Source organism: Equus przewalskii, chromosome 24, assembly GCF_037783145.1.
Source record: "Equus przewalskii isolate Varuska chromosome 24, EquPr2, whole genome shotgun sequence".
Lineage (NCBI taxonomy): Eukaryota > Metazoa > Chordata > Mammalia > Perissodactyla > Equidae > Equus > Equus przewalskii.
The window spans coordinates 21,986,944-22,006,280 of NC_091854.1; the positions used below are offsets into that span (position 1 = coordinate 21,986,944).

At 36.1% G+C, this 19,337-nt stretch overlaps 1 protein-coding gene and 1 long non-coding RNA gene across 3 annotated transcripts in view; one reads left to right on the forward strand and one right to left on the reverse strand.

Annotated features, from left to right (window-relative positions):
• The first annotated feature begins 534 nt into the window (after positions 1 to 534).
• On the forward strand, positions 535 to 8,596 carry LOC139079056 (uncharacterized). The gene is made up of 2 exons (XR_011532323.1): positions 535 to 665; positions 8,452 to 8,596. It is a non-coding gene; the product is annotated as an uncharacterized lncRNA (long non-coding RNA).
• Positions 8,597 to 9,429: 833 nt separating this feature from the next.
• ACADM (acyl-CoA dehydrogenase medium chain) overlaps positions 9,430 to 19,337 on the reverse strand; it is a 32,400-nt gene continuing 22,492 nt past the window's right edge. For both annotated transcript variants that reach the window (XM_008517755.2, XM_070591838.1), the window contains exons 11-12: positions 11,993 to 12,241; positions 9,430 to 10,253 (exon numbers count right to left, since the gene is read on the reverse strand). In XM_008517755.2, the coding sequence (XP_008515977.1) occupies positions 10,182 to 10,253; positions 11,993 to 12,241 (321 nt within the window). In that variant the 3' untranslated portion in view covers positions 9,430 to 10,181. The remainder of the gene's footprint in view (positions 10,254 to 11,992; positions 12,242 to 19,337) is intronic.

Consider the following 19,337-nt stretch of genomic DNA (forward strand, 5'->3'; position numbering starts at 1 on the left):
CCTAGAATGTGGCAAATATTACAAATTCTAGCAATTCTTGTAAATACATTCAGCAATTCTATTTCTAGGTATTTATGCTACAAATATACTCCCTTGGGTATGAAGTCACATATGCAAAAATATTCATAGCAGCAGTCGTTGTAATAGCAAACGATTACAAGTATTTTAATTAACCATCAAAAGGTTAAATAGACTGTGGTGTATTCATTATAGAGACATTAAAAAGAAGGGGGGGAAAAAAGAATGAGGAGGTTCTGCATATATTGCTATGGAAAAATCTCTCAAATATATTAAATGAAAACAAAAACAGAAAGTGCCAAACTATATAGTACATTACTATTTGTGTGGGAAACAAAGGAAAAAAAATATGGATGTATTTGTGAATGCACAGAATTACTAAAAGCAGTTGCCTGCAGTAGGAGGAGAAATGAGTGACTGGGAACAGGATTTAAGGAAGGCTTACTTTTCACTGAATACTCTGATACTTTTGAAATTTGGTGTATTTTAGCTCTTCAAAAAATAAAAATATCCCCGCTCCAAAAAAGAGTAACTACAAAAACGCAATATTGGGTAAAAAACAAGTTCATCTCTGCCTCTAGACCTCGGCTGTCCAATATAGCCACGTGGAGCACATGAAATTGGGCCAATCTGAATTGAGATGTATTGTAAGTATGAAATACACACCCTATTTCAAAGACTTAGTAGGAAAAATAAAGTAGAATTTCTCGTTAACATTTTTAAAGTATTGATTGTTGAAATGATATTTTTGGATATATTGGGTTAAATAAAATGTAAAATTAATCTGTTGCTTTTTTCCTTTTTTAATGTAACTATTGGAAAATTTAAAATTACACATGTAGATCACATTCTGTTAGACAATGCTGCTCTAGTCTGAGCTTTATGAAAGCTGTAGCTGTGTCTGTTTTGTTCACCATTATATATCTTAAACATTATTTTGTAAAAGAAAAAGTTTCTCTTTACCTACAATTTTATTCAAAGCCCATGTTGTGACCAGCGGCAACTATGAACATAGTTTTGTTAGCGTTCAACATCTAAATGGTTTCTAGTCTGGTTTAACATCTTTATAATATGAAATAGCATTTCCAGGGGACGGCAGTACTATATTTTCACCTAACTAATATGCCATAGATTAAAAGACACATCTCAATTGCAAAGATGACAACTGTAGAGAAAAATAGCCAATGGCTATTAACATAAAGCTTATCCGGATTTCTGAGATGTTAAATATGAAAAAGTATGCATTTTGGAATCAATGAGATATAGTGAGTCATTTATTTCTGAAATAGCAAATGTAGAAGCAGAATATGATATGCTCCATGCTGCATATTCCCCTTGTAAGATTATACTACTTTCTATGTATTTTATGACATCTCTGATTTCTTTACCCCTCCATTTTTTGATTCAGTTCAAGAAAATGAAATCTTCTGTAAAGTCTTAGAATTGCAGTCGTTCCTAACTAAGTAGTATCAGTAATAAAAGGAACTCTGGAAAGGTAAGGTGCAGGAATAGAAGGAGTAGAATTCTGGAGCCATTTAAAAGAAACTTTTTAGATAAAGTTGGAGATGAAAAACATTTAAAATATAAAATCTTGTCCTTTGATAATGAACTATAAAAAAGACTTTGAAGGTTAGCAACTTAAAAAACATATTTGAGACATCTAGGTTTTAAGGTTTAAATTGGTTGCTGGAAATTGGTTTTAGTATCTTATTGGTTCTCTCCTTGGTTAATTAATGAGTTAAATAAAATTTTTGACATGTGTTCATTTTATATTTATATGCATCATGATTTTATCATTTTGAAAATTATGCTTTAGCAGTTTTGGAAGTCATTTACCTAGACACACAAGTGGACTCACAAAGCCAAGTAAACTTCATTGCTTGAGAATACCGCCTCCAGAGCTACTTAAGCCTAGGCACGTCTTTTCTTGGCTCTCAGAGTGACTTCCTTGTGGCAGTAAGGCCTTAGCTTTTTTGGACTCTATTTGTGTAGGTTTTACCCTCCTTACTGATTTTGTGTTTTGTTTTTGTTTCTGCTTCAAGCATGGCCCATGAGTCTTCATTGGTGACAATGATTGAGACTATGTTTTTATGGCCCATTTGGTGATCTCTGTAGATCACAGAAATCTATTCTCTCTTGAGTGAAAGATGATAGAGAATCTGGTTTGTTCATCTTGTCTGTGTGTGTGAGAGCTCTAATCAGTTAAGAATTAAATGCCCACTGAGAAGGAGAACAGCTGTTTGAGATCTGGACTGGTAAATTTACTTTTGGCCTGTGACTAAAGATGTTGTAGATTTGAAATTTTAAATTCACAATGTGTGTGTGTGTGTTTATAATTGAGGAAGATGTGGACCTCTCATTACATGCTAAGAAATACTTTCCTACTTCTGAACAATATAAATTAATAAATTAGATTATGCCTCATTTTAAGGAAGTCTGTTCTGATTGGTTTATAGAGATAAATAAGCACTTATATAAATGGAGTAGTTTCTAAATTAACAGAAAAGTTTAAAAATTAACTTCTAATACTTTGAATGAGCTAGACTTTAAAGGAAAAACAATCATTCTTATAGAAACTGCTAGCTCAGAAGCATTTTTAAAAATTTAAGTTCACATAATTAAGATGAATCTTTGGACAGATCAGAGGAGTTTAGTAATTTAAGTTAAAGAAAAAAAACAGCTATGTATCTTTTCCTCTGCTTTATCAGTGTTAAGTATAATACAAGTATAGTACCATTGGTATAAGTACAGTTTATTTTTTAATGAAGAGACTAGTTAATCTGAATTTCCTAAAATTTTTATATTGGTTTACTGGTGAAATTACCTAACTCCCACATAAAGTTTAAGATTTTTAAAAATGTAAATTTTGGTTCCAGAAAATTGAATCATAATTCTAACAAACTTTTTTTATTCTGACAGTACTTATGTTTTGAATTGTGTCAGATAAAAGATAATTTCCAAGATCTTTAGGAATTTAAAACCTTGGACTGATAGTGAATTACTTAATAAATAATCATTGCATGCCTAGATTGTTTCTTGGATAGAATGTTGAATCATTGATTACTAAGTTTAAGTATTAAGTTTATAGACTTTTGTTGCTTATTTTGATATGCTATGGAGTAAGTTATATCTTTGGGTCAAGTTAATAAATATGTTTCTTATTGCCACTTTAAAGTATAAAGGATATGTATAATTGTATAAAGTTGTGTTAATATTCATGAGCTTTACTGGTCTGCTAAAATGTTTGTGTGTGACAAACAATTGTCAATGACCTGCCTCCCAGCTTTCTCGGGGAAATAGAAGTTAGTTTCTTTGACTAGGTCATAATAATAAGGATGATCACATAAGTATAACTATGGCAGTAGTGATGGAGAAATACAACTATGTATGTTATTTTTCAAGAGAAGAAGAGTAATTTTGTTCCTAAGTATCAGTTTGTTCCAGAATATAAAAAAACAAAGCGGGTGACCAGCCCAGTGGCACAGCGGTTAAGTGCACACCTTCCACTTCAGTGGCCCAGGGTTCCCCGGTTCGGATCCTGGGTGCAGACATGGCACCGATTGGCAAGCCATGCTGTGGTAGGCGTCCCACATATAAAGTGGAGAAAGATGGGCGTGGATGTTAGCTCAGCGCCAGTCTTCCTCAGCAAGAAGAGGAGGATTGGCAGCAGGTGTTAGCTCAGGACTAATCTTCAAAAAAAAAACATAGGGAAGGATAAAACTTTAGGAAAGTGAATTTTATTTGCCTTGGTGTTAAATACCTGAGTCTGAAAAAACACTGGAATGTACTACAATTTTGGTAAAGTTCACTCAGTTTTAAGGGGCTTGCTTCCTTGGTTTACTAACTAATCCCTTCACCAACAACATAAAAGTTTAATCTTTACCTTCTGCCTAGATAGCAGAGATTTTGTCTGATGAGAATACATTTCCTGTGCTCTATACATTGACTTTTTCATATCCTTATTTTAAAAAAAATGGAACAAAAGGGGCCAACCCAGTGGTGTAGTGGTTAGGTTCCTGTGCTCCACTTTGGCAGCCCGGGTTCACGGGTTTGGATCTGGGGCATGAACCTACATGCTGCTCATCAAGCCATGCTGTGGTGGCATCCCACATACAAAATAGAGGATGATTGGGACAGATGTTAGTTCCGTGACAATCTTCCTCAAGCAAAAAGAGGAAGATTGGCAGTAGATGTTAGCTCAAGCCAGTCTTCCTCACCAAAAAAAAGAGAACAAAGGTTCCTCATTTAAAAAACATCTAAAGTTCCTTATAATCATGTTACATTCTTCTGTGTTTATTTTTATTTATTGTCTCTTTAATTAAATAGATAACAAAATGTGTTCTTTCTCAGGCACCTATAATCCTATCTTAATCAAGTTATCAAATTGTCTCTGACATCTCTTTTGATTTTGCCTTCCCAAAGTCAAATCTTGAATTTAGAAAAATAAAAATTTCAGGGTGTATTTTACACCTTAATGTATCTTTGAAATTTCCTGAAGGAGCCCTGGAAAATAAAACAATCTGTTCTTTCACCTTATAAAAAGAAAGGTATTAGAAATAATGAAGCTTCATGTGCTCCATGTTTCTTATTTATCAACGCTATTATGAGAGCTTCACAGGGAAACTTGGTAAGTAAATCAGATTATTGATTTATTAGGCAGCCTTCCTTAGATTAAATTTGTATGCGTAAAATGTAATTAATATAAATATGTACAGAATTGTGTCCTTTATGAGCAGGCCTTGGAGATTCATCAATGTTCCTGTTTCCCTCAGGGAAAGTAATGGTTAAATTCTTGTGAAATAGTTATGCACTAGGCTATAATGGAGATTTTTACTCATTTCCATTCTCATATTATTGGATATAGTAATTAACGACCAACAAAATCTTGGTCATTGCAACGGACTGAATGTTTCTGTTTCCCCAAAAGTCATTTGATAAAATCCTAATCCCCAAGGTGATGATATTAGGAAGTGGAGCCTTTGCGAGGTAATTAGGTCATGAGGGTGGAGTCCTTATGAATGGGATTAGTGCCCTTATAAAAGGGCCCCCAGAGAGCTCTCTCACCCTATTTCTGTCAGGTGAGGATAGGAGAAGTTAGCAGTTTGTAGCCCAGGGGAGGGCCAGCACCTTGATCTTGGACTTCCTAGTCTCAAGAACTGTAAGAAATAAATGTTGATTGTTTAAGCCACTCAGTCTCTGGTATTGTTACAGCAGCCTGAGCTAAGACAGTCATCTACAGATAGTTTCTGGTCTTGCTCTGATGCTAGCTTGAAGGCACTGCTATAAGCTACAGGCCCAAGTTTGTGCATTCAGGAAGGAACAGTCTCAGAGCCTCAAGAACAGGATCAGCTGATTTGAACCATTGATAGATCCTTCAAAGAATAGTCCCGTGGGTTCAGACTTTCAGGAAGACATAGCTTAGACAAATTTCACACCATACCAGTGGACTGAGGCAGGATTTCTAAGACTCTAGTCTGGAAGCAGACAGCCTCTTGAAAGCAGTTCACTGACCCAAGATCTAGCAGAACAATTATAGAGAACTGAATGAGCTGATGAGGGAAATTTAATCATGGTTGCTGTTTGGAATATTGTTTATGTAGTTGTAATGTTCTATTTTTATGGGTAGACACAGAAGCCCATTTTAGTTCTTGGCTATCTCTAGGCTTCAGTTTAGTAGACTCTGCTTTTGTAAACTGGAATTTTAAAATGGTATCTGATTCTCACTGAGTCCCTAAAATTCAGAAACGTTTACTGAATCTCCTTACATTTCATGGCACTATTTAAAGGAATCTGTACTCCTGCTTACCAGGATATAATTGAACAAGTTGATTATGTAACCTAGGCCATACCTGGAGTGTCATATTTGAGAATAATTCTCATTTAATCAGGTATAAGAAGCACAATATTAAAAAACAAGTTGACTTTATATGTAGAGTCAATGCCTACAAAGCTGTCCCGGTAAAACGGATAGTATCTGGCGTACAGGGTTCCAGTCTTATAGGTAGTAAAGGAAGGGCCCTTCTTGGCAAACCAGGAACCTTAGTAAATTTTGGAGATGCTTAGGAAAGAAACTCACCCAAATTCTTAGGTCCTAGTGGAGAAATCTGGTGGAATTTCTTGGGGTTGGTTCCCTAGCCTTGAGATAGCAAATTATGGAAGCTTTTAAAAGTCCAATTTGAGTGTCCTTACGAAAACTTTCAGACAGAAGTTACTTTTGCAGCCTTAGTAATTGTTCAGTACTGCATGTCTCCAGATTGGCAAGGTAAACTAAAGGAAGGCTGCATAATTAATTAACACTCTTACTGTACCTAGGCAAATAATCAGGCCAAACCTAATGAAACCTGCCTTTTTGTAAAGAATAATCATCCTACCAGATTATTTATGATCACAAGGAACAGACTGTCAAGAAACGTTGTCAAGGACTTGGAAATGGTTAAAAGCAATCACTGAGTGTCCTTTTAGTGGAGTGCTAGGTATTATCCAATGGATCCTCTGGGAATTTTCTGAAGGGATACGTCCCTGTGATTGTCTTTCTATTGGCTAGGATGTTTTACAACTCTGTAGAAGTTAAATTGTAGAAAATGGAGACTAATGCAAATGAACCATAAACGACAACTGATTTCAGTTCTGTAGAAAAGATGACCTCTTTAGATTATATTGCCCTATAGGTTATTTTTATTTTTTTGTGAGAAAGATTCACTCTGAGCTAACGTCTGTGCCAGCCTTTCTCTACTTTGTATGTGGGATGCCACCAGAGCATGGCCGATGAGTGCAGTAGGTCCACACCCAGGATCTGAACCCCTGGACCCGGGGCCGCCGAAGCGGAGAGCACCAAACTTTTAACCACTTGGCCATGGGGCAGGCCCCTGCCCTATAGGTTATTAACCAGTTTTATATTTATTAGCAAATTCTTTTAAGCATTTCTAACTGCCTATATCTCTTCTTCATATTCTCCCTTATAGCAGTTTTAACATCTTAGTAGCCCCCTCATTCATTAATGAGTTAAATGAAATCTTTAACATGTGTTTTAAGAAAAATAAAACTGTTACCTGTAGAATTTAATCTTAAATCACCAAAGACCTTTTGTACTGTCTGATCATGGGTGTATTCAAATTAATGGATGTCATTCTAGAAGCCATACAAAGAGCCATTTTTTTATCCAGAGGAGTCTTGGAATAATCGTCTCCTTTTCTGCAAGTTGATGACTCTGGTAGATTCCTTAAACATTCATTAAAATTGCCATAAACATACCAGATCTTTTGTAAAACTATGCCTTCTCCAGGGACGATCAATTCACAGATGTAGGCAGCTAACAATCACATTGGTAGTCTATGACTCTACCAACCCTCCTGGCTGTATTGGCCCTAGCCACTTGGCTTATATAAATGGTGGGAAATCTAATATATAAATATTAGGTCCTATTCTATCACGGGATCAAAGGAGCAGAGAAATCTAGACTACAGAACAAGGAAGAATGAAACATGACAGGGAGAAGTAGAGTTGAGAGGTAGAAAAATACTATTTCATGGATTCCAGAGGATTACTTCGGTTCTAGTCCCTTGCTTAAACTGACTAATCCTGGCTTCAGATCCATGAGGCATTTAAATATACTTAAAATACATTTGTTCACTTTTTTGTTTAAAGTAGCTTAAGTTCATTTGTTACTTGTGACTAAAAAGTCTTAACTGATACTTATATAATTGCTTAATACTTATTATCAAGAGTACTTTATTAAATATTCTCATCGTATGGCTGTGGAATACATTTATATGTCTAGAAGCTTCAGGTAGGTTAATTTTTGGATTTGTGTATTATAATTTCAAATCTGCATCTGGAATGTATACATTCTGTTTAACTTGTAATTCTTATGTAATATCCAATTTAATTAGGAAGTCTCTAAATCTCCTTACCAATCTCTTGCTGTGCCATTAAAATAGAATTTCATAATTGAGCAAAAAGTCATTTAAGTATTTTTTGTAAAATATTAGATTTTTATTTTTCTAAATTACAGTGTTGTAAGAGGAAATGTATTTAGCCTTTGCCCCCAGTCCCTGGGTCTGGGCTCCTAAAGCCCTTGAAATTTCTTGATAGGAGTGTTGTTATTCCTAACTTGAGCCCCTTTCAAAAGATCACACCTGAGTTTATGCTATTAAGGTGACTTAGGATAGGGCCCTTAGATAGGCTCAGATGGGGCTGGTAACCAGAAAGACTAAGTAATTAGAGGGTGGTGTTATGGAGTGAATTGTGTCCCCCCAAAATTCATATGATGAAGCCCTAAACTTTCCCCCATGTGGCTGTATTTGAACATAGTGCCTTTAGAGGTCATTAAGGTTAAATGAGGTCATAAGGGAAGGGCCCTAATCTAATAACACTGGGGTCCTTATAAAAAGAGGAAGAGACACCAGAGCTCTCTCTCCCCATGCATGCCCACAGACAAGAGGCCATATGCGAACACAGTGAGAAGGCAGTATCCTACAAGCCGGAAAGAGAAGGCTCACCAAAACCCAACCCAGATGGCACCTTGATCTTGGACTTCTAGCCTCCAGAACTGTAAGAAAATAAATTTCTGTTGTTTAAACCATTCAGTTTGTGGCATTTTGTTAGGGCATCCCTAGCTGACCAATACAGGTGGGAACTCTCAGCCCCACCCTTGACCACTGGGGAAGAGAGGGAAGCTAAAGATTCTCTATAAAAATTCTTGAACAGTGAGATTCAGGAGCTTCCAGGTTGGTGAACACATTGAGGTACTGAGAGGGTAGTGTATTGGGAGGTGTGGAAACTCTGTCTCCCCCCATACCTTGCCCTATATGTCTCTTCCATTTGGCTGTTCCTTAGTTGTATCCTGTATAATAAACCAGTAAGTGTAAGTAAAGTGTTTTTCTTGAGTTCTGTGAGCAATTCTACCAAATTATCAGACCTGAGGGCAGGGTCATGGGAATACTTGAATTTGTAGCCCAACTGGACAGAAGTGTAGGTAGCCTGGGGACCCAGGACTTGTGACTGGTGTCTGAAGTGAGGGTAGTCTTGTAAGACTGAGCCATTAAACCTGTGGAGTCTGAGGCGAACTATTCTGGTTAGTGTCAGAACAGGACTGAACTGTAGATGCCCAGTTAGTATCAGAATTGGAAAATCACAAGTGTGTCAGAAACACCATTTAGTATAACATATTTTAGCAGTATTTGATGTTTAGAATAACAAAGAAATATTAAATTCACAAATTCTGGTTCTTACATTATTTTATATTTATATTTTCTGAGGTATCACAATATAATCTAATGAAAAACAGGCGGGTAACTTTATACAGTTCAAAATCAAAACGTGACTTTTTTTCCATTATAGTAAATAAATCAAGTATACACTATTGGATGAAGTACTAAAACTCCCTGGAAAGAATACATACAGATACACCGATAAGCACTGAACAGATGATTTTATTTAAGTTTCTTTGTAGAACGCAGGTACATGAATGATATTGTGTTCAACAGACCAAAGGCTACCCAGAGGCCAATAGAGTAATAAAAGTAATTTAAGGCAAATTTTATTGATTTATATTAAATAAGGCAAATGAAATGCAGGCTCAGAATTAAACAAGTAACTTTTCAAGTAATTCTGGTCACTGTATAATAGAAGAATATGAAAATCAAAACTTTTTACTATTACTGTACAAAACTAAAAACAAACGCTTTCCAAATTGTAGTAAAATGAACTCCTCTAATACAATACCATTAAGTATTCAAAGTCACTGGCAAGTTATCTGATAGCATCCAAATCCTATAGTATTTTCTCAATGTAAATTTTGGAACATTCTGAATATTTTTATAAGCCTGCTTTTCTGTCATTGGAAAAAATACTGAAATTCCACGGAATTTCTTTAAGAGATCAAAATAACAAAACGTGTTTTTTTAGGTTAATGCAATTCAAGTACAGTGGTACTAAGGACAACATGTAATTTTAATGAAACCAAATCTATTTTAGAAAAAGCAAGTCATAAAGTTAAGCAAAAATAGAAAACTATTAGAATCAGTTGCATAGGTTTAGTGTAAAAGTTCTTATTTTAAACTTTCACAGGAAAACACCTTAGAGCCCTTTCTCTTTTCTGGAGCTTAAATAGTGGATCATGTTCTAATTACTCAACAATTAATCATGTTTCTATAGCAACCTCATTAATTTTTATACTTCTCAATGTGTTCACGGGCTATAATAAGCCTTTGAATTTGTGCTGTACCTTCATAAATCTGCAAGAAAAAAATACACATGTTAAATATCTTCACTACATAAGTATTTTTTATTTACTCAACGTTTTGGAAATCGTATAAGTTCCACTGTAATGCCAAACTGGATCAAACCATATACAGTCATGTACTGCATAACATTTCGGTCAATAACAGACCTCATGTGGTCCCATAAGATTAGTGCCATGTAGCCTAGCTATGTAGTAGGCTATACCATCTATGTTTATGTAAAAACACTCTATGATGTTTGCACAACGAAGAAATCACCTACCAACACATTTCTCAGAACATAACCCCACTGTTAAGTGAATGCATGACTGTATAGGCTCTGTGGTCTACAGTGATACCAAAACCTTATTTTGTGAAACCCATGAAAATATATAATTCTCTAAAGATTAGTTAAAATTATTATAAAAAGTTATTTACCAAAATTTTGGAGGAGAGTCTTAAAAAATCAGAGGCTATTAACATTTCAGAAAGTTTGTGAAATCTAAAGTTTAATGTTGCTAAAATATTACCCAACTTTTCTGAACTATTTTTAGCTAGTTGTCACCTTCAGTCATTTTCTATTCTTACTCTTAAACCTGACTTTTCTCTTGCTGCCTGAGGAACAGAGGTGCCAAAGAAAAAAGATGTTGGAAAGATGTGATTTTATTCACTTAGATATTTCCAGTAGCCAGCCCTCACTTTTAGTGTAAACTTCTAACCCTAGAGATTTGTTAATTCATCTTCTCACATGGCAGAGAAAAATTAAATGGTTTATGATAATCATAGGCTCTAGGAGAGGGAGAGTATCACCAGATAAACCTGTAACTTTGGAAAAAGCACAAATTCTGGTCCTCAGTTTTTTCATGTCTAAACTGAGGGGGCTGCGTCCGCTATGTCTAAATTTCCTTCTTGATAGAGAATTCTATGATTCCACCTTTCAATTTTAAATGACTGGATTTGTCAAATAATTTACTATGGGTAGAGAGAAACAAGGGAAAAGATACTGAGGAGCATGGGTTATAATTACTTAAGCTACATGTGGAGAACATATGTATTTTAATCTTACTTACTAGTATCTCTAAGTATTTTTAACCACAAATTTAATTTAGAAGACAGAGTTATGTATCTATATCATTCTCCTCATGTTGGTTTTTACTCCCAAATACGGTTTCAATCCCAGAGTTGTCAGGCAAGATTCAAAATGAAATAATTTCATTAATTTTAAATGATACGTATACTTTTAGGAGAGCAAAGGGTGGGTTGCAGTTAGTTAGGATGTGATGACTCGAAGGCTCATGCAGACATACTGTACATGGGTACCATTTACTTTTTTTTTTTCTGCTTTATCTCCCCAAATCCCCCCTGGTACATAGTTGCATATCTTAGTTGTAGGTCCTTCTAGTTGTGGCATGTGGGACGCCACCTCAACGTGGCCTGATGAGCAGTGCCATGTCCGCACCCAGGATCCGAACCAGCGAAACCCTGGGCCGCCGCAGCAGAATGCAAGAACTTAACCACTCGGCCACGGGGCCGGCCCCATGGGTACCATTTACTTTGTTAGCCTATGCTCTCTTACGGCATATACTTAAAGATAACCTTCTTTGTGTTAATCACTTCTAAAACTTTGGCTCACAGCCATCGATGAGAGTCATTTATTATTTCTAATGACATAAAATCCCTAAATAACGGGAAATCTACTGTGTCATTTACGAATATTATGTTCCCTAAAGAACAAAAATCATTTTTAACCTTACCTGAAAGATCTTGGCATCTCTCATTAGTTTTTCTACAGGATATTCCGTATTAAATCCATTGCCTCCGAAAATCTGCACAGCATCAGTAGCTAACTGATTTGCAATATCTCCAGCAAATGCCTTTGCAATAGAGGCATAATAGGTATTTCGGCGACCACAATCAATCTCCCAAGCTGCTCTCTGGTAACTCAATCTAGCTAGTTCAACTTTCATTGCCATTTCAGCCAGCAGAAATGATACTCCTTGGTGCTGGAATTAAAAAGAAAAAAGTTTAAGGACATCTATTGACTAATTTAAAAGTTTTCCCCTGGAATATTTTAAAAACTTTTAAAACTAATTTTAGACTCAAAAAGTTACACTCTGCTTCTTCCGATGTTAACATATTACAAAACCATAGTATAATGATTAAGGACAGGACATTAACATTGTACAACAGTATCAACTACACTGTACTTCATTCACATTTGGCCAAGTTTTCCACTAATGTCCTTTTTCTGTTAAAGGATCGCATCCAGGATTCCAACTGAATTTAGTTCTTATATCCCAGGCTATTAGCATTCCTCATTCTTTCCTTATCTTTCATGATTTTGGTACTTTTGAAGAATACTGACTAGTTATTTTTTGAAGAATATCCCTCAATTTGGTTTTGTCTGATGTTTTCTCAGGACTGGAAGGTTATGCATTTTTGGCAAAAATACCACAAAAATTTTATGTATCCTTCTGAGTGTCTGCTGAGACTCTGTAAAGAAAATTGCTATATACAGTGAAAAATAATGTGGCACTGTATGAGATGCTGACAGGGGAAAATGAGTACCATGATAGGACAAATAAAAGATGCTTCTTATCCTCTAGAGATCCTCATAATCAAATAGGAGACATAAGAGAAATAGTTTCAATAAGAGATAGTAAGTGTTCGATGAATTATATGGCCAAGATATGTTAGAGGATGGAAACATGTTCTGTCAATTAATATGTGAAAATTTCAAATGTATAGTATGGTTACAGCTTTGGAAAATATATTCATGGAAAAAGACACTACGGTTGTCCCCCCTCATCCATGGTTTTGCTTTCTGTGGTTTCAGTTACCCACAGTCAACTGTGGTCTGAAAATATTACATGGAAAATTCCAGAAATAAACAATTCATGAATTTTAAATTGTGCACCCACTTGAGTAGAGTGATGAAATTGTGCGCCTTCCCGCTCCATCCCGCCAGGATGTGAATCATCCTTTGTCCAGCATACCCATACTGTATACGCTACCCTCCCATTAGTTGCTTAGTAGCCATCTGGGCTATCAGATCAACTGTCAAGGTATTGCAGTGCTTGTGTTCAAATAACCCTTATTTTACTTAAAAACGGCCCCAAAGCACAAGAGTAGTGATGCTGGCAATTCAGATATGCCAAAGAGAAGCCATAAAGTGCTTCCTTTAAGTGAAAAGGTGAAAGTTCTCAAGGAAAGAAAAAAAACTGTATGCTAAAGTTACTAAGATATACTGTAAGAATTAATCTTCTGTCCATGAAATTGTGAAGAGGGAAAAAGAAATTGGTGCTAGTTTTGCTGTTGCACCTCAAACTACAAATGTTACAGCCACAGTGCATGATAAGCACTTAGTTAAGATGGAAAAGGCATTAAATTTGTGGGTAGAAGACATGAACAGAAAACGTGTTGCAGCTGACGGCATGTTGCACCAGAAACCAATGCGCCTATACAAAGACTTCAGCAAGGGATCTCCCAAAACACATGTGACACCAAGCCATTTATTGCAAGTAAGGGATTGGTTACACGGATTCAGGAATAGGTTTGGACTGAAAGAGAGACCACATTCACATAACTTTTATTATAGTATATTGTTATAATTGTTCTATTTTCTTATTAGTTATTGTTAATCTCTTACTATGCCTAATTTATAAATTAAACTTTATCAGAGGTATGTATGTACAGGGAAAAACATAGTATATATAGAGTTCTGTACTATCCATGGTTTCAGGCATCCACTGGGGGTCTTGGGACATATCCCCCATGGATAACAGGGGACTACTATATAGAGCAAAATGTTCACTGTAGTTTTCTCTGGACAATGGTATTATGGATGAGTTTTATTACTTAATTATACTTGTATCATATAAATTATTCTACAATAAACATGAAATGGAACATAAGCTGTAAAATATACATTAAAAGAAGTCCTATAGGCATTCAGAAACAAGAATACTAACATGATTAGAAAGGTGCTTTGTGGGGGGCCGGCCCAGTGGCGCAGTGGTTAAGTTCGCATGTTCCGCTTCTCAGTGGCCCGGGGTTTACCGGTTCGGATCCCGGATGTGGACATGGCACCGCTTGGCATGCCATGCTGTGGTAGGCATCCCACATATAAAGTAGAGGAAGATGGGCATGGATGTTAGCTCAGGGTACCAGGCTTCCTCAGCAAAACGAGGAGGACTGGCAGTAGTTAGCTCAGGGCTAATCTTCCTCAAAAAAAATAAATAAATAAAGGTGCTTTGTGTAGTAGGCAACATCAAAATGGGTTTTGAAGACTAAAGGGTATAAAAACCAGACTTTCAAAGAGTGTGCATGGACTAATATGAAGCAAAGTTCACAAAAAATAAAAAAAAAAACTGGGCTGTTCCATTTCATGTATTTGCTATATTTAGTAACATAAACCTGGTCACACTACTTTAGAATGTGACAAGTTGCTTGAGATTGGCATGGTAATTAAATCTTAGAGGAGGCATTATTAACCAATGTGAATAATTTCTACGTGGAACAAGGAAAGTAAAATCCTTATTTCTGCCTGCCTGAACTATGCCCATTCTTCTAAGCCAGTGATTCTTTCAAGATTTTGTTTCAGTTTTCACTATATTTTTGGAATAGGTTAATACATCCACTAGTTCAAAGTTCATGTTTTCCTCATACTTGTCTCTATCATCCCTGCCATTCCCCACCCCATTTAGTTCCCCTTCCTGGAGGTAACCAGGTTAACAGTTGGTTTCTCATCCTTCCAGAGGTATTATATACATATATAAGTAATAAGCAAATACATCTATAGTTTCTCCCTTTTTTACGTATATGCTAGCTGACCATGTTGATGGCTCTTCATTTTGCTTTTCTTACTTATCAATAAATCTGAGCACTTTCTATATCAATACAGTCATCCCTCAGTATCAGTGGGGGATTGGTTCCAGGACCCCCACCCCGATTCCCCGCCTCAAGGATACCAAAATCCATGGATGCTCAAGTCCCTTATAGAAAATGGCATAGTATTTGTATATAACCTATGCACATCCTCTCATATACTTTAAATCATCTCTAGATTACCTATAATACCTAATACAATGTAAATGCTATGTAAATAGTTGTTATACTGTACTGTTTAGGGAATAATGACAAGAAAAGAAAGTCTGTACATGTTCAGTACAGATGTAACCATCGTAGACCTTAGATCCACAGTTAGTTGAACCTGCAGATGCGGAACCTACGGATACAGAGGGCTGATTGTACATAAAGAACTTCTTTATACTTTGTTATAGCTGCAAAGTATCCCACTATATGGATGATCAACATTTTGGTTGTTTCTACACAATGCTGAAATTACATGTCATACCACACATATGGCAGTATATCTGAAAGATAAATATCATGAAATATAGCTGTAGGATAACCACTGCAATGTAGCCCAAAGGTGGGTACTTTTGATATATATTTCCAAAATGTGGTTCATAAAAGTTACATTATTTTATATTCCCAAAGGTCATATACAGAAGCATTTATTTCACCAGATAAACCTGGTATAAGATGCCCATGCTTCTCTTCAGGGATTTTTATTTAAAAATCTGGGGTGGTGCCCAGTTTATGGTTTTTCAGTTTTTTTATGTTTTTTGGTGAGGAAGATTCACTCTGAGCTAACATCTGTTGCCAATTTGCTCGTTGTTGTTTATTTTGCTTGAGGAAGATTAGCCCTGAGCTGACATCTGTGCCAGTCCTACTCTATTTTGTATGTGGGTCACTGCCACAGCATGGCTGGACAAGTGGTGTAGGTCTGTGCCCAAAATCCAAACCCATGAACCCAGACCGCCGACATGGAGCGTGCCAGACTTAATCACTACACCACAGGGCCAGCCCCAGTTTATGTGTTTTTAACCAACATTCCCAATGAGTCTCATCCAGTTGCTTTTCAGCCCATGCTTTGAGAAACTCTATTCTAAACCCAGCTCAGATTCCCTGTAACACATCTAGCCCATGATAGTCTCTCTCCTTTTGGTTTCTATAAGCCTATCTGTAGCTTTCATTTGGGGACTTAATCTTATAGTGTTCTATATTGTTTCTTAATATTTGTTTTATGATATGTATCATATCTCCAAAGTAAAATTAAACGTTCCTGGGGGCAGAGACTAATCAAACTTCTATCCCTGGAAATAGTACATGTTGTGTACAAAAAGGACGGACTCTTAAATAAGGGACTACTTGGGTTCAAATCTTGGTTCCATTGTTTATTAAGTGGGCCTAATGTTTTTAAATACAATTCATGAGACTAATAAAACCTACTCTACAGTATTGTGAGGATTAAATGAGTTAACACATGTAAAGCACTTAGAAGGGTGCCTCGAACAGAGAAAGCATTCAATTATTAGTATTTTAATATAAAAGGTGTTTAATAACTATTTGTTGAATGAGTGAAATAGAAGTTCAGAGTGAAAACATCCTAAGTGCTAGGAGTATAAAGGCTCCCAAAACAGAAATTTACTGCTTATATGGAGCATACATTCCAGAGAGGGAGTAAGGAGAGACAATAAACAACCACATACATGATATACTCTTGGCTAGTGCTAAGAGCTATGTGGAAAAAGAAACAGGATTACTACATAGTGTTGGAGGCGTTTTTTCATAGAGCAATCAGGGGTAGATTTTTTAGTGAGATGAACAAAGAAGTGGATCTTTGCAGGGAAGAGTAAAGGTAAAGACAAGAGCAAAAAGCCACTGTGGCTGACAGAAGACCACTGTAAGGACTCTGGATTTTATTTGTTTTTGATTTTGTTTTTTGAGGAAGATTAGCCCTGAGCTAACTGCTGCCAATCCTCCTCTTTTTGCTGAGGAAGACTGGCCCTGAGCTAAGATCTGTGCCCATCTTCCTCTTCTTTATATGTGGGATGCCTGTCACAGCATGGCTTGCCAAGAGGTGCCATGTCCGCACCGGGGATCCGAACCGGTGAACCCCAGGCTGCCAAAGTGGAGAAGTGGAACGTGCGCACTTAACTGCTGCTCCACGGGGCTGGCCCCAGGACTCTGGATTTTAATCTGAGTGTGATGAGAAGATACTAGAATTCTGAACATAAAATAGTTAAGGAAGAGGGAGATTTCTTCATAAGTATATCTCATTTCAGTCTCAAGTCTCAAATAGCATTTTTCCCCTCATCTATTTTCCCATCAAGAAATGGAAATCATACGGAAAAGTTACTGCTAATTAGCAATAATAATCAATACAAATAGAAGTTATTCTTAACAGATTCTTTCACACCATCCCACACCACTGCAGTTTCACCCAAAGGGAGGGTTTTGACAAGACAAAGGAGTAGGCAATTACTGCCATTAAGAGGTTTTATCATCCAGTAATCTGTTATCAGTGTTCCTACTTTTACTCATTGGTAAGGAAAAGTACCATCCTCTGTTTTCGGCAGCTTTCTATACCACATCAAGTTAAGCAATATGGGGATAAATAGCAGACGTAGCATTCACTTAAAGAGAAGTGAGGATAACAATAATCATCATCATGGTATTGAATTGGAAATAATTAGACTACCACTCTATACTGCCTCTTAAAGCAAAACAAAACCAAAAAAAAACCCTCTCTATTGTTCCTTTTGGGAGATAACAGACCAAAGCTGAATATAAATCAGCATCTTAGTATTTCCTTTGTTTAGCCTAGAAAGAAGAGGACTAATGGTGAGGGATCCTGGAATTATAAACATGCTCACCACATGACTAAGAAAAAATAATTATAGTAAAGGATAATTTTATCATTTTGGACTGTATGGAAAAAATACTCTAGCTTGATGCTTTATGAAGTCAGGTCAAAAAATGATCACTGAGTCGGAGAGCAGTGGTGTCATGCCTCCAGCATAAAATACAGCCGATGCACTCAGAAAATAAGAATAAGAAACAGAGAAATGGTAGATATAGAATGAGAAATAACTAAGAACTGTGCAAAGGCTGATTATTCTGGGAGTGAGAAAAAAAGGCAGGTATATTGCAATATAGTTTTCTTTTAGAAAGTAATTAAGTCCTAATGTGTTAATTTATTATTTCAATTTTAAATGGAAGAAAATAAAGTAGACTACATAGAATGTCATAGATGAGTCTGGAATATTGACTGATACGGACAGAAATCAACGTATATGGTACTAAACTAAGCTTTACATAAATAAATGAAAAAAAAACACACTGTATACTTACCATTTTACATTCCCTCCCACATTCATACCATATCCACACCTAATACAAAATTCAAATATTTCAGATTCTTTCGCTTCAAATTTCTATATGAAAACATAAGTGTGTGATGATATTTCCCTGTATAATTCCTAGTATCAGTCATGAAATGGCTAAACAGTTATTAAAGTGTCAATGCCCAGTATGAAGTGACTCTTCTGATTCATAATGTTATATACAGGGAACACAGACTCTAGCAGATTGGAGTTGCAAAGAGTACAGAAGGGGGTAGGGGCACCTGGCAAAGGGGTGACAGAGAATTATGACCTCCCACCACTATACCTAATAATTAAAAATATAGGCAGCCAGCATTTTGTAGAGTAATTAAGAGGGAAGCAAATCTTCAGGAGAAATCAAATGATAAAATCCTGTATTTTGAGTAAGTAGTAAGCAAAGACTAAGACCCTTCTATACTTAATAATAAGGTCCAGGAGACAAAAATATCCTGGTCCAGATGCTAAGAATACAGAAAAGAATCTTCAGAGCCTGTAAGGAAGGGAACAAAAGAAGATTCCATATTAAGTTGAAGAGAGCCAAAAGAGCTAAGAGTTACCACCATATACTTGCTGACAAGGGCCAGTAAATAATTACAGATCTGCACTGAATAATATTTATAGTTGTTCTTTATGATTAAGCTAAACTAGTATTTAATAATATACTTTTTACTAATCTGTATATATGTAGTTCTGGCAACATGAATGAGCTAACGTAGACCCTTCTTTTTGGCTCAAACACAAAGAAATGCTTAAAAAGAAAAGAGCTCAAAGGAAAGAAACAAATCTCCACGTGCTTCCAAGAAGGAATTTAAATCCCAAGTGAGAAGAAATGAGGGAATAGGAGCTGGAGTTTTAAAGAACACAC